Source organism: Eulemur rufifrons, chromosome 10, assembly GCF_041146395.1.
Source record: "Eulemur rufifrons isolate Redbay chromosome 10, OSU_ERuf_1, whole genome shotgun sequence".
Lineage (NCBI taxonomy): Eukaryota > Metazoa > Chordata > Mammalia > Primates > Lemuridae > Eulemur > Eulemur rufifrons.
In genome coordinates this window covers 2873230-2898007 of record NC_090992.1, presented here as the reverse complement: position 1 = coordinate 2898007, position 24778 = coordinate 2873230, and the positions used below count along the sequence as shown (strand labels likewise).

General features: G+C 39.9%; 1 protein-coding gene across 3 annotated transcripts; it reads right to left on the bottom strand.

Annotated features, from left to right (window-relative positions):
* Positions 1-6159: 6159 nt before the first annotated feature.
* Positions 6160-16443, bottom strand: C10H5orf24 (chromosome 10 C5orf24 homolog). 3 transcript variants are annotated; one of them, XM_069484063.1, is made up of 3 exons: positions 16201-16443; positions 10277-10706; positions 6160-8551 (listed from the first exon to the last, which is right to left on the bottom strand). In XM_069484063.1, exons 2-3 carry the CDS (start codon positions 10701-10703, stop codon positions 8511-8513), a joined length of 468 nt encoding a protein of 155 aa, XP_069340164.1. In that variant the 5' UTR covers positions 10704-10706; positions 16201-16443; the 3' UTR covers positions 6160-8510. The 3 variants fall into 3 exon arrangements, with proteins under 3 accessions (XP_069340164.1, XP_069340163.1, XP_069340162.1); XM_069484062.1 differs by lacking the exon at positions 6160-8551 and adding an exon at positions 15520-15715 and having other exon boundaries at positions 9422-10706; positions 16201-16432; XM_069484061.1 differs by lacking the exon at positions 6160-8551 and having other exon boundaries at positions 9422-10706; positions 16201-16432.
* Between the last annotated feature and the right edge of the window lie 8335 nt (positions 16444-24778).

Here is a 24778-nt window from a genome sequence, read left to right as displayed (position 1 = left end):
GACTGGTTCACACCGTGTTTCCACTCAAGTCAGAAACTGGGCATCATCTTTGACTCCTTCTGATCTCTGAATTCATTCCTGACACAAGGTTTTATTACTATCTCAATTTGTCCACTTCTCTCTGCCTCACTGTCCCAACCCTGATCTGAGTATCTCACCCGAATAGACTTAACCGCGCTGCCCACCTCTGATCTCTCCTCTGAGCCAACCTAAACTACAAATGTGAGCACGTCATTCCCTTATTTAAAATCTTCCAATGGCTTGTCACTGTCCTCAGAAAATAGAAGCTCTTCAGACTGATTTTCGGGGCCCTTCTGGGATCTGGTCCATTTCCTCTCCTGGTGCCAGCCCCCCACCACGCATACTCGCTTGCAGAAAGAACGCCAGGCTTCCCAGGCTTCTGCATGCCTCTGTGTTCCCCGTCACTAACACTCTCCCCTTCCACACAGCAAGCTCTACTGACCTTTCAGCTCTCAGTTTAAAAGTTACTTAATTTTAGGTATTCTTATACAACGGCCCCCACTCTTACTCCAGAAATAGCGTTCCCCACATTGTACAGTAACTCTCTGTTCACTCGTACGAAGCTTTCACTAGACTATAAACCGGTAGTCTAGTGCTAGAAGGCAAAAAATAAAAGAAAAAGCAAGCCCCAACTTCGGAGTGAGGTAAGGCATGGTCTCAGATGTTGACTCTATCACTTTACTAGGTGTATGACCCTGGGTAAATTAACTATTCTCGGATTCAAGTCTTATTACCGATAAAAGGGATATTCCAACTCCTTTGGCACCATCCAATAAAACTGCAATGACTTAATAAAATAAAGTAGGTAAAATGTTTATTATATGCCAAGTACTGTACTGAGAAGCCATTATAACTGTACCCTATTATACCTTCACTCCACTGTTTTGTTTAGAAAAGATTTACAATTGGCATTAATTTTGAAGCAGCTGTAAGTTTTATCCTTTAAGGTAAAAAGCCACAATACAGTTGTATTCTAGATCTGCCAGTAGCTCCCACAGGTATAAGTGTAGGTAAGTAACTTTACCTCCGCTACTGCAATGCTCTTATAGGAACTACGCATTAAAATTCCCATCCACTTACTAAGATATCTGTGGTGCACATCTAGAAACACGACTGACTGCAGTTCTGACGATGAAATCCTCATAAAACCAGAACAAAGTATGTGGGTGCTGACCAGCAGCGGGTCTACTGTCTTTCTCTCATATGCCTAGCAACAACTTTAACATTTTAAATATTTGTACCAAAATTCATGATTCCATGTTGTTATGAAACTATTAGATGACAAAAGATTAGTATTTCCTAAAGGTTGTTCATGATTCTCACATACCATGGCAGCTGTCGACATTAGAAAAACACAAGTCTGGGCCGGGCGCGGTGGCTCACGCCTGTAATCCTAGCACGCTGGGAGGCCGAGGTGGGCGGATCGCTTGAGCTCAGGAGTTCGGGACCAGCCTGAGCAAGAGCGAGACCCCGTCTCTACTAAAAATAGAAAGAAATTATCTGGCCAACTAAAATATATATAGAAAAAATTAGCCGGGCATGGTGGCGCATGCCTGTAGTCCCAGCTACTCGGGAGGCTGAGGCGGTAGGATCGCTTAAGCCCAGGAGTTTGAGGTTGCTGTGAGCTAGGCTGACGCCATGGCACTCACTCTAGCCCGGGCAACAAAGTGAGACTCTGTCTCAAAAAAAAAAAAGAAAAAAAAAACACAAGTCTGTTAATACTCAAGCTATAAATTCCAGGTGATAAAGTTGCAAATCTTCCACCGGCTGTGCAGGGCAAGCGATGTGCTCTCTGGAATCTGCCAGAGAATGAGAATTTGCGCACATATAATCACAACGGACAAATAAGTATTTAATATAAAACTCTATATAAAGAACTAGAGAAAAATGTGATATATTTGTCAAAAAGTAATTAAGTAATTCTGTGAGCCACAGCAAATGGTCCAGTACTATGATGGTGTAGACCTTTTCCTAGATTAGGAAAAGTCCACCTGTTCAATAACGCATGCCCATGTATGAGTGGAGACTTTCATGATTTGAGCAAAAGCACTTATAAAATCACTTTTAAGCGCAATGTGAAGAATACTTATTATAGGGGTGGGAACCTGCAGCCTAAGACCACATATGGCCTTCTAGGTCCTAAGTGTGGCCTTTTGAATGAATCCAAATTTTACAGAACAAATCCTTTTGTTTTTGTTAATACATTTTGTTCATCTTTTATATTTTTATTATATTTTTTCTTTTCTCAACACCAGCCACAGGAGAGGTTTTTTTTTTTTTTTTTTTTTTTTTTTTGAGACAGAGTCTCACTCTGTTGCCCGGGCTAGAGTGAGTGCCGTGGCGTCAGCCTAGCTCACAGCAACCTCAAACTCCTGGGCTTAAGCGATCCTACTGCCTCAGCCTCCCGAGTAGCTGGGACTACAGACATGTGCCACCATGCCCGGCTAATTTTTTGTATGTATATATTTTAGTTGTCCATATAATTTCTTTCTATTTTTTTTTTTAGTAGAGACGGGGTCTCGCTCTTGCTCAGGCTGGTCTCGAACTCCTGACCTCGAGCGATCCACCCGCCTCGGCCTCCCAGAGTGCTAGGATTACAGGCGTGAGCCACCGCGCCCGGCCAGGAGAGTTTTTTTTTCCTTTTCTTTCTTTTTTTTTTGAGACAAAGTCTCACTCCATTGCACTGAGTTGAGTGCTGTGGCATCAGCCTAGCTCACAGCAATCTCAAACTCCTGGGTTCAAGCGATCCTCCTGCCTCAGCCTCCCAAGTAGCTGGCACTACAGGTGCTCACCACAACACCCAGCTAAATTGGTTGTTTGTTTGTTTGTTTCTATTTTTAGTTGGCCAGCTAATTTTTTCTATTTTTAGTAGAGATGGGGTCTCGCTCTTGGTCAGGCTGGTCTTGAACTCCTGACCTCAAGTGATCCTCCTGCCTCGGCCTCCCAGAGTGCTAGGATTACAGGCATGAGCCACCATGCCCTGTATTTTTTAAACGAATGTATTTAAAATACCAAAGAATAAAATAAGTTTCAACAAAATAATCATCCCAGATTGACCAGCACAATTAGAACATTAGCAAGCCAGAAGGGCTAAATTGACAGCTGCTCTGCTCATGATTTAGTTCTAACTTCCCCTGCCTGACTGGCGCCACTAGTAGCACAGCTCAACAGTATTTCTTAACTCTGTCTGCTTAACAGCCCATCATGTCAAAGACCACAAGAATCATGAAGGAAGAAAACAAACTTTTTAGTGAGGATTGGGAATCGCAATATCATCTTGTTTCTGCTAAAGATAAGATGATTTGCTTGCTTTGTGATACTGCAATATCAACATTAAAGAAATTCAATGCTCATCAGCATTGTAACATTCATAAGGACCACAAATATTTTAAATTAGAGGGAGACGCAAGAAAGGTTGTAAGGCAGAAATTAAAAGATGAAAAGCAAAAGCAAAGACAATTCTTTCAAGGAGCAATAAAACCTGGAAATAATGCCACTGAAGGAACTTGTAAAGTAGCTTATATACTCAGAAAAAAAGGGAAGCCATTCAGTGATGTAGAAATTGTGAAAGAACGCATTGTTGAAGTTGTAGGATGCTTAGACTCTAAGGTTTCAAAGTACAAACAATGGCCTCTTTCACGGAGAACCATAACTGATCAGCAGCATGAATTAGTCTTCAATTTAACAGAACAACTTCATGCAGTATTTCAAAAGGAAAATATATATTATTGAATTGCTTTGTATGAATCAACTCATACTACTGACTTGGTGCAGGTTTTATACTTCATTCAGGCCCTAATAGAAGATTTTCATTGCTATGAAGAGTTACTCGCTCTGGGCACTCTTGTGAACAGAACACGGGGAATAGATATCAACAACTTTCAAGATAAATGTCATGAAGTTGGACTGAATTTGGTAAATTTAGTGAGTGTTTGTACAGATGGTGCACCTTCCATGACAGGAAAACATGAAGGGTTTATTGCACAGATGAAAAAAAGTATTAACAGATCCAGATGCTCTTATTTCTTTTCATTGTATCTTGCATCAGCAAAATCTCTGTGCTATAAGTGACACTTTCCAGCAAGTTATAAGTATTGTTAACTATGTTGGAGCAAATAAAACTATGGCATTGTCAGTTTCATAATATGCTAAAAGTGGAAAGATGAGGTATTCAGTGTGGATTTGCTGTATCATTCTAAAGTGCATTGGTTGGCTATCACAAGGACAGGTGTTAGCCAAAATTTTATCTCCGTAAGAACAGATAGTTAAATTTTATGAAGAACAGAATCAGCAATGTGAATTATTGAAAGAAGATTTCTATAGGAATGCAACATTTCTGTGTGATATGTCAAATCAAAACAACTTGAATATTTCTTTCCAAGGTAAAACTAAGTCTATATAGGATATGTGGCAAAAAAAAATCCAAGCATTTTGAAAAAAGCTCTCTTTTTTCAAAACACTTCTTCAAAAGGAAATTTTGGATGAATATTTTCCCCAGTTAGCAAAGGTCACTGATGAGCTGGATGATATATGCAAATCATTTGAAGAATACACAGCTGTCATGGTCCTACTAATTGGAAAATACAATGAAAGGTTCACCGACTTTGAAATCATGACATCACACTCAAATGAGCTTTTCAGCCTCACCTAGCTGGTATCACCAAGGCACCTCAAGAACTACAGATGGAATTGATTGAGCTCTCAGTAGATGACATCTTAAAGTCATTGTTTGATGCTAACAAAAAGCCAACTGAAATATAGAAAAATGCAGAATACCCATGCCTTTGGCAACATGCCCGAAAAATGCTTTCTTGCTTTTCAACCACTTACTGCTGCGAATCTACATTCTCCTCCCTAACCCAAATCAAGATGCCTGTAAGGTCACAAATGACTGATACCCATCTAGAGGATCAATTGAAACTGAGGACCTCCATGCTGCAACCAAATATTCAAATGCTTTCCAACAAAAAGTAGACACAACAAAGTCATCAAAAGGTTAATTTTTAAATTAATAGTTTTCATTTTTTGAAATTAAGTACATAGTAGATTTTTACAAAATAACGTACATTTTTAAATGTATCTAATTGAAGTTTCTTGAATGTGGCCTTATTTGATTACAGCTAACGTGGCTTTTCAATATGAAAATGTTCTCCACCCCTGATACAATCCAAAGACAACAAAAAGAGCCATCAATTTTGTTACAGGTTTTGAAATTCAACTTCAAATTTTATTTGCTGTTTCCTACTCCAATTCATCCTTCTAAATTAAGGGTCGGCACACTTTTTCTATAAAGGAACAGATAGATATTTTAGGCTTTGTAGGTCTCATATCACAACTATTCAAGTTCACCATTGTAGTGCAAAAGCAGCCATAGACAATCTGTAAACAAATAACAAGTATCTATTCCAATAAAACTTTATTTACAAAAACTGGCAAGGGGCTATAGTTTGCCAACCTCTGTTCTAGATGATCTGCAGGCTTCTGAGAGAATGGAAAGGGCAATTATGTGTTCAAATATAATAATTAGGGGAAGTTATTTTTCTTTTTTATATCTCAAGTATTTGACAGTTACAAAAGATGTATACACTGATCTCCCTAAGGCTAACATTAAAAAAGTAAAATAAAATGAGCCTGGGTGTGGTGGCGCACACCTATAATCCTAGCAGCCTGGGAGGCCAAGGCAGGAGGATCACTTGAGGTGAGGAGTTTGAGGTTGCTGTGAGCTATGATGACGCCACTGTACTCTAGCTGTGGCATCAAGAGTGAGACTCTGTCTCCCTTTGCCCCACAAAAAAAAGTTAAATAAAATGAGCCACGTTGAATATCTGAATTTTTTTAAACCAAAAGAATCAATCATGTTTCAATTTAAATATAAGCATGTTAGAACTATTTGCCTGATGTATCTTAATGACGGGGAGAAAACGCAAAGAAAACTAGATCCATTTGTAAGGATTTTAAGTTACAAATATATAAATACACTACTCTAAGGAAAATAAATTATAAATAAAAAAGAGGGACAGATTTCAGAAAGCAAAATAATAAGAAATATACACAATCCGCAGTCATGAAAAAAGTTTAGCATTTACCATTTCTCTACTTGAAAAATACCATACTAAAAAATAAAGTAGGAAACATAGTTGGTTTTAAAGTAATGACTTTATTAATAAATATACATCCATATGATGATGTAGATACAAATCATGAACACTACTCCATTCCCATACACATAATTGCACACGAGTAGCTCAAGTTCATGAACATAAAAACAAATACAGTATCTATTCAGACTTTTTACAGCAGAGGACAGCGTGCTTATTATCAGTTAATCGGTAATTATTTTCTCCAAAATTATCTGTGAAAAAAGGAAATTGTGAAAACTCAAAGTGATCTGATTACTTTAAATCACACACTTGATTAACTACAGCATTAAATTTCCAAAAATTAAATACATTATATGTGAGAGCAGAGACTTATCTACTTGGGGAGAGGAGGGAGAAAAAGCAAAGGAAAGATTTAGATACATCCTAGAGTTTAATAGCATATAGTTAAGCTATAATAAAAACAAAAGCAGAATAGCCTCAAAATTTTTTTATGTCCAAGGGAAAAAATGTTTTGAACTGTTGTAATTTGTTATATTTTTATTATAAAGAGATAATAAAATTTCACGGCATATAGAGACAATGACTGACAGAGTAGCAGTTATCATCAATATCCCCTGAATTGTTCTTTTAAAGCTTCTTAGAATATAAAGGAGAAGTTTAATTTTTTTTCTTTAGCTCATACACTGGTTTATTCTTACGTTGAATGGATCACCCTTAACCCAATAAATGAATCCAAATTTTTTTTTTTCCTCCTTAACTCAAAGAAACTCCATTCTCATTTCATGAAAATATACATGTAAATTCACACGAACATCAATTTGGAATGAATGTTACTTTGACAGATGGCTCATTTAAAAAGTAAATTAAAAATATAAAGAATTTTTAGTCTAATTTAAACATTGATTTAAAAAATGTCCCCAAGTATTAAAAATTAAACCAGATACTACTTATTTTCTTCCAATACATTGTGCCAGTATATTTTTTTAATATCCAGTGCAAAACTCCAAAGATAGTATCAAAATCATCCCATACTAAAGATTAGTTATGCAAGGTTATATCTGTCAAAAAATGAAAATTTCATCTGTATATTAGCTCCTTATTTGTTAACATGATCACAATAATAAATAAGGCATGTTAGAACATTTTTTAAGGAAAAAAAAGTAAAGCAAACTTACTTGAATAGCAGATCATTTTCTGACCAACAGTTTTAATATAGAATAGTGAAACCTATTTTGTGAAGAACAGAATTACATAGTATAAAATTAGCAATTTACCTTTCAAGGAACAATCATACAGTGGGGGGAAAAGGCCAGTTTTCCCCAACTGATTATATTAAAGTATAGGCAACTGTTTAACATGCTATTTCAGTGTTTATCATGACAAGAGACAGTGTTACAAAAGATGCACAACAGTCTTTAGATTATATAGAAGTAAAAATATTTCATATTTTAAGACTTCATTCATGTAATTACTTAGATGTCTTTCTCTTCAGCATGGCACCAGTAAACTGTTCACAAGGAGAAAAGTAAGTGGAATCAGGAGATGCTCACCAGTGTACAGATCTAATATTCCAGGTAACTGCTTACATGAGCAGTAAATTCAGCTTTCTAAAGGATGTTATCCATTCACAATGGTAGCCATTCACCCCCTTTTTCCTGGGACATAGCTCCTGATAATAAACACTGTGATGAACATGCCTCCTTTAGATGATTTCACCATTTCATCAACATGTATACAAAATTCATTATACAATAATACACCTGTTTTATCTTCTGACACACAGCACAGCACCACTTAGTAGATGTGCTGGAGGGTGGGGGAAGGGGAATTGATGTACGAAAGGGCAGGGGAGAAAGAGGAGGGTATGTATAACAAAATCAGGAATGAAAATAAACTGAAAAGGCAATGTTAAATGGACTTAATATAAAACACAACATGCAACCAAATCCTTGACAATGCTGTATATTATTCTACGGTAAAACATTTAATTAAACAACTTTCTTTAGGAACTGGCTTGAAAAAGGATTTCTAAGAAGCCAACTGCCAAACATCATCTTGAGAAACAGCTAAATGACAGATACATGAGAAAAGTAAATAATGAACACATGAATAAAGATGCAAGCATTTGTGTGTGTCAGAAGTTATACTGTTCTGAGTAAATTATTAAAAGTTTTATATTTTAAGCTTCTGTAAGAAGAAGCTCTTGTAGCAATTTAGCTGCCAGAATGTTACATTTGATTTTATGTAGTCATCCAACATCTTTCTCTACGGTTTGTGCAAAGCTAGTATTGTTGAGGTCACTGTCTTAGACGCCAGTGCACACATAGTCCCCACATACAATGCAACACCTCTTACTGTAAAGAGCAGCATAAAGTCCAGCTCATTGTGTCAGGCATCACTGGAACACCTGAAGGCTTGCTGCTTTTTTCCTGATAAAAAAGGTACGAAACATGACATCCATTTGCAATCAGAGTTTGCATTAACTGAGAGCAAGCCCAAACAACACAATATGCGCCCTTCTAAAATTTTAATTATTTTAAAAGTTTTTGGGTCCTGCAAATCTACATTTTAATCTCAAAGGCATTTAAAATCTGCAAGTACAAACATTGTAACTTTAATTTAAAGTTCAGTGGAATTTTTTCAAGTCTGAAGTTTATAGTACTTTATTTAAAACAAACAGAATAAATAAAATGTATATTAACAAGGAATATTACTTTCAGAAAGGAAAGAAGAGAGATTTCCCTCTGTCCGTATTATACATAGCTACCCAACTTTTTTTTTTTTTCCTTTTCTATCTTGCTTTTAAAGCTAACATTATTAGGGGGAAAAAATTTTCTTTTGGATGAAGTGGTCTCACTAGAGCCATAATAAGATTTTAATTAAACTAACCAATATATTTTTTTACATGTTTCATGCATAGATGGATTCCTATATATTTCTTAATATTTGGGTTCTGATGGTCAGGAAACTGCATTCTGTTTATACCAGTTTTACAGTCTACCATTAAATCTGTGTCCTTTGGTAGATATAAACCTGAAAACACAGTAAGTGCTGATGCAATGGAACAATTTCTCAGAAAAACTAAAAACATTTCAAATAAATGAACATTAACAAATGTTTTAAAACATAATTTTAAAACTCATTAATTACATGAAAGGCAAAATATAGTGATGATAGCTACATGCAGATCTTGAGAATGTTTAGTTTTCTATATGAAATATGCTATTCTCAAAATGCATTATATTTCACCAAAAATCTAATGTGCAGCTTTTATAAAATAGTTTAAATTTTTTGTAAATATGAATTTTTTGTAGTGTTTGGTATATATGCTTTTAGGCAATTAAAAAATACACAACCTATCACTGCTCAAAAACAAACACTAAAGAATTATTTTAGGAATAACGGTTAAATCAATTAATGCCATATAGATCAATAAATAAGCTGCTTAAACCTAGAACATTAAAAATAGGTTTCTTATCACCTGAAGTCTATGCAAATGCAAAAACATACAAATATCTGTGTCCTGTCTTGTGAAAATGAATGTTGCAACTCACACAGCCATTACCTCAAGTAATCCTGAATCATTAGTTTGTTTTTTTTGTCTATCAGTTAAAAATACCTTAGATGGTATCTTTATCATATTGTAGATTTACTTCACAAACTAATAGCAATAATGGTTTCAGTTGTTGAGCACATAAAGCATCTATTTATTTAATAGAATGGCCCAAAAGTAGTAATGAAACATGAGACATGATCATAATTCTAAAGGAAAAGCAAAAATAACTTCATTAGGTGTTACACTTGAACCTCTGTACAAATGTAATACCACTGCTCATGCCCTGAGTGCATCTGTCGGCATATGGCAGCTTCTGAGCAAAAGCAGGAAAAAAAATCAAACAGGAAAACAAATTTGGAAAGCCCAGGCCATAAAATTACGTATGTCAAAATAAAACCAAGAAGCTTTGGGATTATTCACAATCTTCCTTCTGAATCTGGCCTTCTTTTCTGCCCCACTCACTCACTGGGTGGCTTGACTTCACTGCCGGTTTCCTCCACCCCGTGAACTGCTCTGCCATGCATCATGGGATAAGGAAAAGCAGCAGTGCCACAGCCATAACCAAGATCGGCAAGACGGGATAGAGCTTTAATGCTACCTGGAGGTCTCCCTGGGCTGACTTTGTATCCTGCAGCTTTAGTAGTACCCAAAGGTCTGCCTGGACTTGTCTTAAATCCAGCTGCTTTGGTGGTTCCCAGGGGTCTGCCTGTGCTGGTCCGGTATCCTGCTGATTTGGTGGTTCCTGAAGGCCGGCCACGCTTACCAGATCGATTGAGATTTTTCTTTTTCTTTAGTTCATCTTTTATCTCTATGCTTCTGCCACTAGTAGTTTGCAAGTGTGTTTCATTTAACGGGTCTTGCCTCTGACAAACCATTGGTTTGTGGCTGACCGTGTGGCTGTATTTGCTTTGCTGGGAGGAATAGATGTCAAACTGATCAGCAGCTCTCATGGCATCTTCACTGAGGCAGGAAGGCTTGCCAGGCCCACAGAAAGCTGGATTACTGCTGGCAACAGGATGCATCATTTTCTACCAAAAATAAAAGACAAATATGTATAAATACGCATACACAAATATGTATCTGTATGGCAGCATTCAGTGGGAACACAGTCTGTGTTCCAACAACTATGCAGACTACCTAAAATTAGGCTGACAGGCAGGACTCCAGACCACTTATAAATAAACACACATCAGCAGATTCAAAGGTGCTTGTTTTTCTCAATTTAATCATGGATAGGGACAAACATCATACACGATAACTCAATTTATAATACTGATGTAGTAGCCATAAACATTCTTTGATTAGGAACTGGAAAAGTACTTCAGTAGAGAACAAATGTGACATTTTATAGGCTTTTCTCTTCTAAATTACTAAACTCCAAAAGAATAACAGTAAAAGTGGTCAGGCACGGTGGCTCATGCCTGTAATCCTAGCACTCTGGGAGGCCGAGGCAGGAGGATCACTTGAGGTCAGGAGTTCAAGACCAGCCTAAGCAAGACCGAGACCCCATCTCTACTAAAAATAGTAGAAATTAGCCAGGCAACTAAAAATGGAAATAAAAAATTAGCCGGGCATGGTGGTGAGCACCTGTAGTCCCAGCTTCTCAGGAGGCTGAGGCAGGAGAATCGCTTAAGCCCAGGAGCTTGAGGTTGCTCTGAGCTATGCTGATGCCACAGCACTCTACCCAGGGTGACTGAGTGAGACTCTGTCCCACCCCCCCCAAAAAAATAACCGCAAAGGTAAGAACTCTTAACACGATTCTTTTTTTTTTTTTTTTGAGACAGAGTCTCACTCTGTTGCCCGGGCTAGAGTGAGTGCCGTGGCATCAGTCTAGCTCACAGCAACCTCAAATTCCTGGGCTCAAGCGATCCTCCTGCCTCAGCCTCCTCCCTGAGTAGCAGGGACTATAGGCATGCGCCACCATGCCCAGCTAATTTTTTCTATATATATTTTTAGCTGTCCATATAATTTCTTTCTCTTTTTAGTAGAGGTGGGGTCTCACTCTTGCTCAGGCTGGTCTCGAACTCCTGAGCTCAAACAATCCGCCCGCCTCGGCCTCCCAGGGTGCTAGGATTACAGGCGTGAGCCACTGTGCCCAGCCAACACGATTCTTTTTATTCAGTTTGCCTAATGTTCTTAGAATGCCTTCCATTGGCCTTTTATTATATTTTCCACATGTTTACTTCTGACCTGATAACAGATGCCACAAGACAGACACTCCATCATTATTATTAATTTATTATTTATACAGAAACCTGAGTGTATGTTACGCTTTACAAAAGAGAATGTGCCAAGCAAAGAATACAATCTCTTGGCCCAAAGTACCGACTCCCTTCAAACACACTCTACCCAAACGGAAGACAGTACTAGTACAAAGGGTAAACAAAGGTTTCCATTAGCTAAAATGAGTGAATATCTATACAGTTAAGACTTATACTATAAAAATATAGGTAATATCATAATAAAATATCTCCTATTTTGAAGTTATGGTATCAAGACAAAAATGTACAACACTGCTTTCTCCCTTGATCATAAATATGGTGTAGATTTTCTTCCCTTATAGGAGTCCTGTGATTATTAAAGAACAGTCCCAGCTGGGCGAGGTGGTACATGCCTGCAGTCTCAGCTACTTGGGAAGCTAAAGTAGGATGATCGCTTGAGCCCAGAAGTTCAAGTCCAGCCTGAACAACATAGCAGGAAAAAAAAGTCCAAAGTCTCTGTTTTGTCTATGAGGACATACCTGTGATTTTTTTAAATAAAGAATTTAGTAAAACCACCACCACAACAAGCCAGCCACATCATTTAGGCACATAGGAAAGAGTTTTATAGAGTCTACAGTATTACACAGCATTGAGGCAAGAAAGATAAAGACATGGGTTCCAATTCAGATTTCGAAAAAGAATCACAAATGTATATTAAGATCTAGCTCAAAGTCATTAGGAAACGTTTGCTTGTACACTTCATACATGTAAAAGTGTACCAAGACCTGAGTTATGAAAATAATTACTCCCAGAGGCCACGAACAGGTAATAATGTGAGCCAAACCACTGAAAATTTACTTCAATTTATACAGGAGAAGGAAAGAGAAACTGGAATAAAGTCATAGGATCAAATTCTGTTAAACTACTAAATATTTGCTGAGACTCAACAAATAAAGAGCTGCTGGCCAGCTGGCTTAAAATCTTAACTTGAAGGAAAAATATCTACAGTGAGAAGCTACTTCTTTACAGCAGAAGCTTTTTAGACTTGAGAACATAAAACAAGGCTGGGCTAAACACAAATAGTAAAAGGAATAATTTTTCACTCATTCCCCAAGGAGAGAAGAGATCTAGGAGAACTAGGTTATTCATTATCACTTCACTAGCTCAAATTCTAATTTCAGATGAGAGAAAAGGAGAGACCCTCAAAATGAGTTCCAAATATAATATTAGCTGAAAGTTAACGTTTTTGAGCATTTTATATGTGCCAGGCAATAAGCTTGGTGCTTTGCACATTATTTGATTTAATCCTCAGTACAAGCCTAGGAGGAATCTACTATTATTAGCTCTATTTTACAGAAACAGAGGCAAAGACTTTAACTAATGTGCCAGGGACACACACTAGGAAACAGTAAAGCCAAATATGAATTTTGATAGTCCAACTTCAGAACCAACAATTGACAGTAGAGCATACAGCTATACCAGGGTTTTCAACAGCAGCACTGTCATTTGGGTCAGATAATTCTTTGCTGTGGGGGGCTGTCCTGTGCATTGTAGTATGTTTAGCAGCATCCTTGGCCTCTACCCACTAGATGTCAGTAGCAACACCTTTCTCCCTCCCCCAAAATTTGTGACAACCAAAAATTTCTCCAGACTTTGCCAAATGTTCCCTGGGGGCAAAATTCACCCCTCACAATGAGAATCACTCAGCTATACTAAAATGAAAACACAAGACCCAACTTAAAACATTCCTGCTTAAGTTTTTATTCACTCTAGTCCCTACCTCACCAAATAGCCACAAAATCTGTCTGCTGGTAACATCTACAAAGTCAAACAGATTTGTTTTCCAAATTGAAGAAAAGCCAGTGTTGGAATCTGTGAAGGGAACAACCATCTTCTTCTCCCCTTCAAGTAATAAACTAATTGAGAAATATACACAGGAATTAGACAGGAATCAAAATACTAGTCTATTGCCAATAAAGTTGGACTACAGACCAGATGCAAATACAAGGAGAAATACACACAGACCTGGGAGAAGATTTTAAGAGAAAAAGTAAACCCTTTTTCAGTATTATTACTCAGAAATCATCCTGCTGGAAAACTCTAATAAAAAGAGGTACAGAGGTACAAATTCTCTTCCACGGGTAGGACTGCCAGTGAAGGGAGAAAGTATTTCTTCCTACAATCTGTTCCAACATTTCACAGTTCATGCCTTTTCAATTCCTATCACTAGTCTTACCAACACCTTCCCTCTGGACCTTACTTCCCTTACTTCATTTTCTCTTAATGTATCAGAACATTCACAATCTGTCAGCACTCAGGATATGCAGTCTCAGCTTACATCACCTCGGCCTTTAAAAGGCAAAATGCGACCACATATCCTTTACCAACCCACACTGAAAAAAATATACCATTAAAAAATTAGACCAGCAATCAAAAAAAAAAAAAAACCATCCATCTCCAATTTCTTTAATCCTCTCCAGGTATTTATGTCTTTGGTTTGTATTGTATTAATATAGTTTTGATGTAGCTCACATTCACTGAGGGCCAACTCCATGCAAAACACTGTTCTAAGAGCTAGGACACAAAATAGTCAAGAGTAAAGGTGATTATTCTAATGGAAAGACAAGACACTGACTAAAAGAACATTTCTGAAGTGTAGGTCTTCTATATATTCTATATTTTCCCTCCCTGCTACTGCCAAGAAATCAATACGGTATTCTGCCTCCTCAGTAATCAAGTAACAAACTGGACAAGAAATTTACTATGACAATTACTCATGCAAACAGTTAACTAACAAAGGAAACAGAGCTAAAATCAATGCCTTCCTACTTTCAGACTCCAACCTTATCAAGATGGGAATCAGCACTATTAGATTCTTATGTGCACAACCATCACATATGTATTCATATGCAAGATATATGTGTTTATATGAAGTATGTGCATAGATTAGCTTAACCCTACACCGCATAACGGCTCCCTCCTCCCACTTCAGGGCTAACAATTCTTGAAAGGCTCTTCCCACACAGAGTTCACTGATAGTATGCAGAAAGTCCATCCAGACTTTCTAGAAATGTATTCATTCTGACACTCTTAAGAAGTGATTTCTTAAGAGTGTCAGAATGAATACATTTCTAGAAAGTCTGGATGGAATCTAAGCCAAGAGTTAGTTACAAAACAGACTGTGTAGACTGACAAAGGTTAAGGATCATCTTTTAAAATGGTTCGTTGAATGTAAGGGAATCAACTAAGAGCTTCTATATATTGTGACTGTTGTTATTAGTAAATTTTTGAAGCATAAGCTAAAACTTGCCATCCCTGGAGTTGTTTTACTGTGTCTAACTCCTCAAGTTTAACCCCTAAAAAGAGCCGTTCTTTAAAGAACAATTCCCTTCCCTTCTCTTGAATGTGGCGGTCTTTACCAACAACATAAAGAACTACAACTATTTTTAGTAACTTCACAAAGCATTCATGAAGCTTTCTAAACGTGGAGAAAACCCTCCTTTCAAGAACCCCCAGTTCTGTTCTTCTCCAAAGATCAAACATCACATACTTCTCCGAGGTTTTATTTCGGGTCGTTTGCTAACAATTATACATAATCGTAGATGATTTCATAATTCTAAATGGTTCATTTGCGACTCACCTCAATCACTCGGAAAGTCTATTCGGCAAAGGCCAATAGCTAAGCACTCCGCTCCACCACGGGAAGTTTTGATACCAGGACTGAACATAAATAACTGCCTCCTTTGTCTTCTTTCTACTCCTTAATTGTGCCCCACGGCGCAGTTTCCCGGTGCCAGAAGCTCTTATTTGACATCAGGCGTTTAAAAACGTATTACCTGTTGTGTGCCCGAAAAGTGTCGGCAGTAACAAGTTTGCAGAGGAGACTCGCCATACTAGAGAAAGCGCCGTGTGCCCCCCAGACATCAAAACGCACAGACCGCCGTCCGTGCTCCCGGAGTTCTGCGAGCCCGCAGGCCACTCCATCCAGACGCCAGCGTGGAACCCGGCGGCAGGCTTTCATTTAAAGGGGGGGGCGAAAGGACTTCGTATTTTGACCTCTCAAAGAAAAGAAAGCCCGACCCCTCCCCACGGCCGCAGGAGGAATCTCCCCCCGTAATGGCTCCACACCCCGGGGAGAGCAGGCTGCGTCCGGGCCCTTCGCGCTCCGGGCTAGGCCAGGGCCCCTCCGCAGGCGCGGGCGGGGAGCCGCTTCTCTCCGGCCGGCGAGGCGCTCGTTCTCGGCACCGGCCCGCCTTCCCCGCCGGCGCCCGCCGCCCCTGCTCCGCTCCCCGCCAGCTGACAGCCCCGCGCGCCCACCTACCTCAGCCGCTCGTCGTCCGGCCCCTCAGCGCGTCCAGGGGCTTCCCATCGGCTGGGAACCTCACGCTGGCGCCGCTCCCTGCCCAGCCCGCCGCCTCTGCCCGGCGCAGAGAACAGTCCAAGGCGGACGGTCAGGCGGCGAGGGCGGCGGCGAGGCAGACGCTGGCTCCCAGCTCCGGCCGCGGCCGCCGCGCACGGTCCAGCCCCGGACGCAGAAGGAAGAGGCCGCTACAGCGCCGTAGTGCGAGAGGCGGCGTGCGCGAGCTCGCCAGGGCCGCGCACGCGCACGCGCACGTACACGCACACACGCGCGCACACACACACGCCTCGCGAGAACCGGCCTCCCGCCGCGACCAGCACGCAGGCGTGGGGAGGAAGCCCGGGTGGCCGGGCTGCGCTTGCGCTCGGGGACCGGCTGCCGGCCGGGCTGAGGCTCGAGTTGCTCGGATTGTGGTTTGGGCCGTCCGCAGTAGCTGGGTTGGAGGGACCCACCGAAAGGAGAATTGATAATTTCCTTACGTATATTCTTTTCATCCCAATTCTGTGATGTCTGAACAACTACGGACCACATTCCTCAGATTACAGGACTAATAATTGGCGGCCAGGACTTAGACCTAGCAGCCTTTTTCCAAGACTGTTTTAATCGCTTTTGGCAAAAACATCATTAATGCCTTATTGTGCTAGATGCTGCCCAAAGCATGTGCAGGGGACGCAGCCTCTGCTCTTTAGTTTCATATGGAGGAGTAGGGTGAGATCCCACCTGCAAGCAAAATGAGGAATATTTAAATAATTTAGGGGGTTGGGACTCTCAGGTCTAGAATCATGTGATAATCAGAAGCCTCATTTTGTGGGACACCCTGATCCGTAATCATAAGAGATCCATGATCTCTTCGAATTGCCATATTCTTCATTCCACCATCACAGGAAAGGATGAGACAAGAGCAATTTGCTTACAACTACTCCTGTTACGTATTTACAGTGAGATTTATGGCACATCAGTCAGCCCATACAAACCCACTTAGAAGAAGGGATTTGTTTCTTCACTCACTCCTGTGAATTTCTGGATGTCAGAAAGGAGAGGATCCAGAATTAGGGCAGCTACTGAGAGAAAGACACTTCATTAAGCAGTGGGAAGAGACTAGAGGAGGGTACTTGTCCTTCCCCCCATGCAAGGAAAGCTATTTGAGGAGACAGTTCATAGTACTGAGTTCCACCATAACTATATCCCTCAGCCAGGTGTTGCCCTGCCATTAGGGAAGAAAGGAAGAGCTACAACTTTTCTGGATGAACACACAAGCAGGAGGGAAATCAAATACAACACATGAAACAGGCAAGCCCATTCATTCAACCTGCTGAGGGACTGGAACCTGAGATCAGCCGTGGGCAGTTGACTGTGCCTGCCTGACGGGCTCCAGTATAAAAACTCTGAACACCAAGACTCAGGTGAGCTTCCCTGGTTTGGAAGGTAGGATTCTTTGGGCAGGCAGGCTTTCATAACGTGATTCTACACATCATTCCAACTAATTACCCCTAGAAAACAGGACTACTCATGCTAGTATGGTTTATACATAAAAGGAAAATATCAATATAGAAAACAGTTAAAATATATATGTAGATTTGAAGGCACATTAAGTAGCCTACCAAAAAACAAGTTTTCTCTAAGCAAGGCTTTTGTACTCTTCAAGTGGAATTTCCGAATGTATCATAGCATTCCCATTCCATACCATGACTATTCCAAATTCATAACTCTAAACTTTTGTCTGAAGTGTAATTTGTACATAAAAACACTTAAGAAACAAACTTTTGTACTAACAAGGTTGAGTAATTTGCAGGCACAATGGTAGGGTAGCCAGAGTAACAGAGGAAGTCAGACATTCCTGGGTTTGAATGCTTGAATTTGAATGCTTTTCTGCCACTTGCCTCCTGTGGTACCTTGGGCAAGTCACTGCTCTTCCAGAAGTTTCCTCATGTGTGAAATGAAGATAATATGTTTCTTACAGGGCTGTGAAATTAAATAAGCTCTTGGGGATATTTAAAGTATCTAGCAGTACTAAGAAGTTCATTAAACTATTCTATTTTCAAATAGTTAAATTTTCCATAAAAGTTTTTAAGCTCAAACAAGTTTGTTATACTGTTCTTGAAAAGAACCAAATATAAACATTCCAATAAAATCTTCAGTAAGAATTCATAAGAATAAATATTCATATCATTGGAGTTAAGGGGAATAACTGAGGAAGACTTGCAGAGGATTTGAGTTTTGAGCTTGGATTTGAAGAAGGTGCTGGGCAGATTGGTGGAGTAGAAGCTGAGGTGGCCGTGGGGGAGATTACAGCAAGTACATTCACACTGGTAGAACAAGTTCCACCCTCTGGATGCTCCAGGGAGCGTTGGAGGTGGGCTTTAAACTGATACTTTATTCTGGAGAGATCTTTGACAGAAGCATTCTAAGGCAGGAAATGTCAATAGGAAATCTCCAGCTAGCTCTCTTTAGGGGGCGAGCTAGTCCCCAAACTGCACAGACATAATCAGCTGGCTTTTCTAGGTGATGACTTTAGTAATAAAACAGAGGTCACCAGACGTTTGGTAAACCATTACCTAGTGGGCATTTGATCAAGGAAGAGGAGACTCATTCTAGGTTTACACACCCTCTGACACACCTATTCATTTATGCTATCTATTGACCTATTTTAGAGATTCAATGGAGCAGACAAGTGTTATAATCATGCAAAATAGCACTTCACCAAAATCTATGAACTAGCTTCACAATAGTCATTACAAGAGAGGCTGATCAATTAACTCCTTAGGTTGGAATCTACTACCTTTTTAGGCAGCTCCTCTTATCCCAGGCCAGCTCTAACTTCTAAAGTTTGGCTTCATTAATATAGCAGTCAACCTCCTATTAATGTCTACCTGCTGTCCTAGTTTTTCCAGTCAAGCTGCATGAAGTCAGTCATGTGATCCCACTTGCCTCTGTAATAAGGTGCTCATTGAGTTCATTTGAGACCCTCAGTTGTGGAGGGCAGACCTCTCGAAGGCCTTTATTGAATGCTACGATCGATGTTACAACTACTCTCCACTATCTAGCTCCTCTGTACTTCTCTAGCCACCCCATCTCCCAAAGTCAGGCGTGACTACGTGACTTGCACTGGTCAATGAAAGTGACAAATGTGAGACCCTTGAAGATTCTTCTAGCCCTTAGGACAGTGAATTCCAGATGTTAGAGTTGCTTTGTTATCCTGGAGCAAGAAAAATGTGTAGGGCAGGTGTATAGTAAAAAATTTAACCTTGTCCAAATAGAAGTCTGGCCTTTGCCCTTGGCTTCTTGGAGGTGATATCTAAGCTTTTGGAAATGTCATGCTTGATAGTGTTTTTGTTTGCCTGGGGTCTGGGGTCATGCCAGATAGTCTAACAATGTGATTTGGTGTGGGGGAGCTTTGTCAGGTGTCAGCTCCACCTCCTGAGTAACTGGAGACTGAGATTAGCCATATGGGTTGTTAATCGTGCCTACATGATGAGTGCCAATAAAAACTCTGGATACCAAGGATCAGTTTAGCTTCCCTGATTGGGAAGGTATATTTTCTGGTAGGCAGGCATAGTAGTGGACATTGTTGCCAGAAAAGTAACACACTCCATGACTTCACAGGGAGAGTACAACTAGCTCTGCATTTGGAACTTCCCCTGGACTCTGCCCTATGAGCCTCTTCCCTTGGCCCCCCTTTTTTTTTTTTTTGAGTCTCTGTTGTCCTGGCTAGAATACAGTGGCATCATAATAGCTCACTGCAACCTCAAACTCCTGGGCTCAAGTGATCCTCCTGCCGCTGCCTCCCAAGTAGCTGGGACTACAGGTGCATGCCATCACGCCCAGCTAATTTTTTCTGTTTTGTGGAGAGACAGGGTCTCACTCTTGGTCAGGCTGGTCTTGAACTCCTAAGCTCAAGTAATCCTCCGGGCTCAGCCTCCCAGGGTGTTAGGATGACAGGCGTGACCCACCACGCCCAGCCACCTTGGCTGATTTTGATCTGTATCCTTTCATTGTAATAAACCATAACTGTGTACGTAAAAGCTTTCAGTGAGTTCTGAGTCCTTCTACTGAATTGAACCTAAGGACAGTTTGGGGCCCCTCAAATTGCAATCGATATCACAAGTGAGGGTGGACTTGTGGGCTGTGCTCCCTCTAACTTCACAGCATAGGATTTACAGAAAGCACTAGGAGACTCCCAGTAAGAAGCATGGACAGTGGACTTTAAGACAAAGTCAAGTCTAATATCCAACTTTAGGTTTCCTTTATCATGCTATATTTCCTTTTTGAGATACTTTAGTTCAGAAAGGTTTGCTACAGTTTAGAGACATCTTATGCTGTCATTACATTGTAGAAAGGATCAAAGGAGGACCACCTTGATATTTTGTGAGTAGTCTCCTCTAGGATTCATCCTTAGAACTTTCTTTTCTTAGAGATGAGGTCTCACTTTGTTATCCAGGCTGGTCTTTACCTCCTGGCCTCAAGTGGTCCTCCTAGCTCACCCTCCTGAGTACCTGACTAGTGTTGAATGTTTAAGAGCATAGGTATTTATCATCACTTCATTTGCAGTAAGAGCACACTTAAATATCACACTATTTGACTTATCTCCCAACAGTTTTTGTTCCAAAGTATACCTCCTTGAAATACAATTTCAGTTCAATCCAACATTTTTCACTGCTTCTCCAACAGCTTCAGGCTGGCCCAAGGTAGGCCAGATCATATAGCCAAATCACCAGCTTAATAAGGCTTTTGAATGATACAGGGTGATTATATAAATATGTCAAAAGAAGGCCAGAAAAAGAGTATTTGTCCAGATCTGGGAGCTGGCTGCTTCTAAAGACCTTTCAATGAGGCTACAGGTGTCTTAAATACTTTCATTTTTTTCCTTTAAATTTTAATGTTAATCTTAAAATTTTTATTAATTTTTTTTCTTTTAGTCCTCTATAAGTTAACTAAAAGGTAAAGCTTAAATACTTTCATTTGAACTCAAAGATATACATAGGAAAAGAATGAATCTCACTTTCTAGCTTTTAACTTATCAGTAAGTAACAGCTGACTGTCCTTGCTAAATGTACAGCTTTATAGCAATATTATAGGGAAAAATAGTGTCTTAGTCCGTTTGGTCAGCTACAACAAAATAGCATAGACTGGGTGGCTTACAAAAACCAAAAATTTGGCCAGGCGCGGTGGCTCATGCCTGTAATCCTACCATTCTGGGAGGCCGAGGCGGGAGGATCGCTCAACGTCAGCAGTTCAAGACCAGCCTGAGCAAGAGCGAGACCCTGTCTCCACTAAAAACAGGAAGAAATTAGCCAGACAACTAAAAATGTATAGAAAAAATTAGCTGGGCATGGTGGCACATGCCTGTAGTCCCAGCTCCTCAGGAGGCTGAGGCAGGAGGATCACCTGAGCCCAGGAGTTTGTGGTTGCTGTGAGGAAGGCCGAAGGCATGAGCACTCTAGCCTGGGCAACAGAGTAAGACTCTGTCTCAAAAAAAAAATTTTTTTTATTTTTCACAGTTCTGTAGGCTGGAAAGCCCAAGGTCAAGGTGTCAGCCAATTAACTGTCTGGTGAGAACCTGCTTTCTAGTTCACAGTCTTTTTGCTGTGTCTGCAGATGGCAGTAGGGGCAAGGAGTTTTCTGGGGTCTCTCTCTTTTTTTTTTTTTTTTTTTTTTTTGAGACAGAGTCTCGCTTTGTTGCCCGGGCTAGAGTGCCGTGGCATCAGCCTAGCTTACAGCAACATCAAACTCCTGGGCTTAAGCAATCCTACTGCCTCAGCCTCCTGAGTAGCTGGAACTACAGGCATGCGCCACCATGCCTGGCTAATTTTTTCTATATATATATTTTTTAGTTGGCCAGATAATTTTTCTATTTTTAGTAGAGATGGGGTCTTGCTCTTGGTCAGGCTGGTCTCGAACTCCTGACCTCGAGCGATCCTCCCGCCTCAACCTCTCAGAGTGCTAGGATTACAGGCGTGAGCCACTGCGCCAGGCCAGGGGTCTCTCTTATAAAGGCACTGATCCATTAGCCCTCATGACCTAATCAGCTCCCAAAGGCCCCACCTCCAAATATGCGCTCACTGGGGCTTAGGTTTCAACATACGAATTTTCATGGGGACACACACATGCGGTCTGTAACAGTGAGCATAAGAAAATTCACCCCCCGTTCACCCACTGTAACGCTAATAGTACCACCAAACATTCTGTGAATGCTTACCATATGCCAGGCAGTATCTTTATGTGCTATAAATGTATTTATGCTTTAAATCTATTATTTTACTCATCCTCACAACTCTAAGACATAAGTATTATCATATTCCCATTTTATATATGGAAAAATGGAGACAGAAAGCATTTAAGCAACTTACCCAAGGTTGTTCAAGTATCCCCCATATATGTAAATTTATTTTTATTATTACACATATGAACTGTTATGCCAATATTATAACATTATATAACATACTATAAAAAATTTAGACAAAGTAAGCCTTTAAAGAGAGGGTGATTATTGCACAGGGAATTTACAAAAAGGAAGAAAACTTTTTAAAAAGATTTTTAAAAAGGATGAGATTTAAAAAGAAAAACAAATAGAAGCTTCAATATTTTGTTTATTTATTTACATCCCCTCATAAACATATGCAAGTCTTCAGTATTTTTCTTCCTACTTTCCAATGGATTACTGCACATGTGACCCACTTTGGGGACCACTGCTTTAGATCACAGGCAGTCAAAAATCCAAGAGCAAAAGACAGTGAAGATTATCCGTGGTTCTCAAACTTAAATGTGTATCATAGAATCATTACTACCCCAGACACGCTTTTAATAGCAACACTAGACCAGTAAAATGTTACAGAGGAACTCACGCTCTCTTTGAAGCTCCCAGGCGTCCACCTCTGCCAAGCTTTCCAACCCCGGTGTCAGACACTGGGCCCTGCGCTGATCTGGGGGTTTGCGGGGGGAGGGGGGCTCTTTCCAAAAGTTCACAGTGTAGCTGTGGGAGTCTCAGCTCCCAGAAGACTCTTTTAGGCAAAGCCATGGAGAAATGATGCTGCCTTCAAGGATTCATGGGCTGGCCAGACGGCACCTCAGAGCCTCCTAGGAATTCAGGGACAAAGGCCGAGGACACTTTAACACCCACAGCTGCTAGAAGTACCTGGAGTTGACAGGCTGCTGAAAATCCAGCCACTACCAAGTTCAAATGAAAAGCTTCTTCTGTGGAAAGAACATGTTTTACAAACTGAATCCTCACGTTTCCTTTATTCCATAACATGTAAAACTGAAGAGAGACTAATATTCAAAACATGGGCCACCAGGTACTTCTATATATTAAAAATGATTAGAATTTGTTTTTCCTAATTTTTCTGAAATTCTAGCTTTTAAAGTAATCTTAATATGTGAGAGAATACAGCTGAGTTCCAATTCTCCAAAGGGGTTAAAATTTCCTTTTTATTTCATACTTTTCTCCCTAAAAAAAAAAAAACAGGGTTAATGGAAAGTCAGAATTTCTTCTTAAAGGCTCGAGTTCCAAAATCATGAACTCCTATAAGTTGATGCCATATTTGGAAGAGAAAAAGGTCAGGAAAAATAATCAAAAGTAAATTCCTCACCAGTCATGTGATTTAACCGTATGCTCGCACATACATACCAGCTAAGCCACAAGGCATGAAGAAGGGGAAACCTTCTTAATGTTATATTGATAGTGCGGCGATCTTGTAAAGAATATGTTTGTACTTTTCTTCACATTCCTACTTGGATCTCTGCCTGAGAAAAATTATGAATTGATATAGGAAAAAAAAAAAAAGACCTTCAAATATCCACATTGCCAACATATTAGGGAATCTTTTCCTAGAGAGGGAAATGCAGCCGCCTTTAGCTCCAAAGAGCTGGCCTCAGAGCAGAGCAGATGTTTCATTAAGCGGTGTGCCACTTGCTGAAGCTATTGTACTCCAAGTTAATGAAATGTCTCAATCCAGTAAGGTTTTGTTTTCTGATGGTTATATCTAAACTAAATAAAAAGTTGAAACTACCCTAAAGCCACCACACGCATTCACTCACTCTCTCCTCACACTTACACATACACGCACACACTCACACCCCAACAAGGCCGGTGAGACATGAAATGTCTCAAATAATAAAGTGTTTAAAAGGAGTTAGGGAGAACTCAGCCATTATCCTTTTATTCTGTACCTCCATTTTGTAGAAGTGAGTGTCACTGTGCTAAAACCTCCAACTGGCAAATGAACCTATTATTTCACCTATATTCATCTTATTGGTAAATACAAAGAACATCAAAGATGAAGAGGATTCTTTAGGAGAAATTTTTGGAACAAAACTGTATTTTGGATAATAAGTTGCTAGAATTTTTAAATAATGATACAGAGAGCATAATGCTTCTCTTACTTTTTTTTTAAGAGATGTTATCTATGTTGTCTAGACTGGAGTGCGGTGGCTATTCACAGAGCTATCATAGTACACCATAGCCTTGAACTCCTGGCCTCAAGGGATCCTAGCGCCTCAAGTTTCTGAGTAGCTGGGAGCGTATCTACCAACATAAACAAAA

Bases quoted from the DNA above. Each gene is read 5' to 3' on its own strand.
- C10H5orf24 (XM_069484062.1), bottom strand. From the start codon at position 10,703: ATGATGCATCCTGTTGCCAGCAGTAATCCAGCTTTCTGTGGGCCTGGC.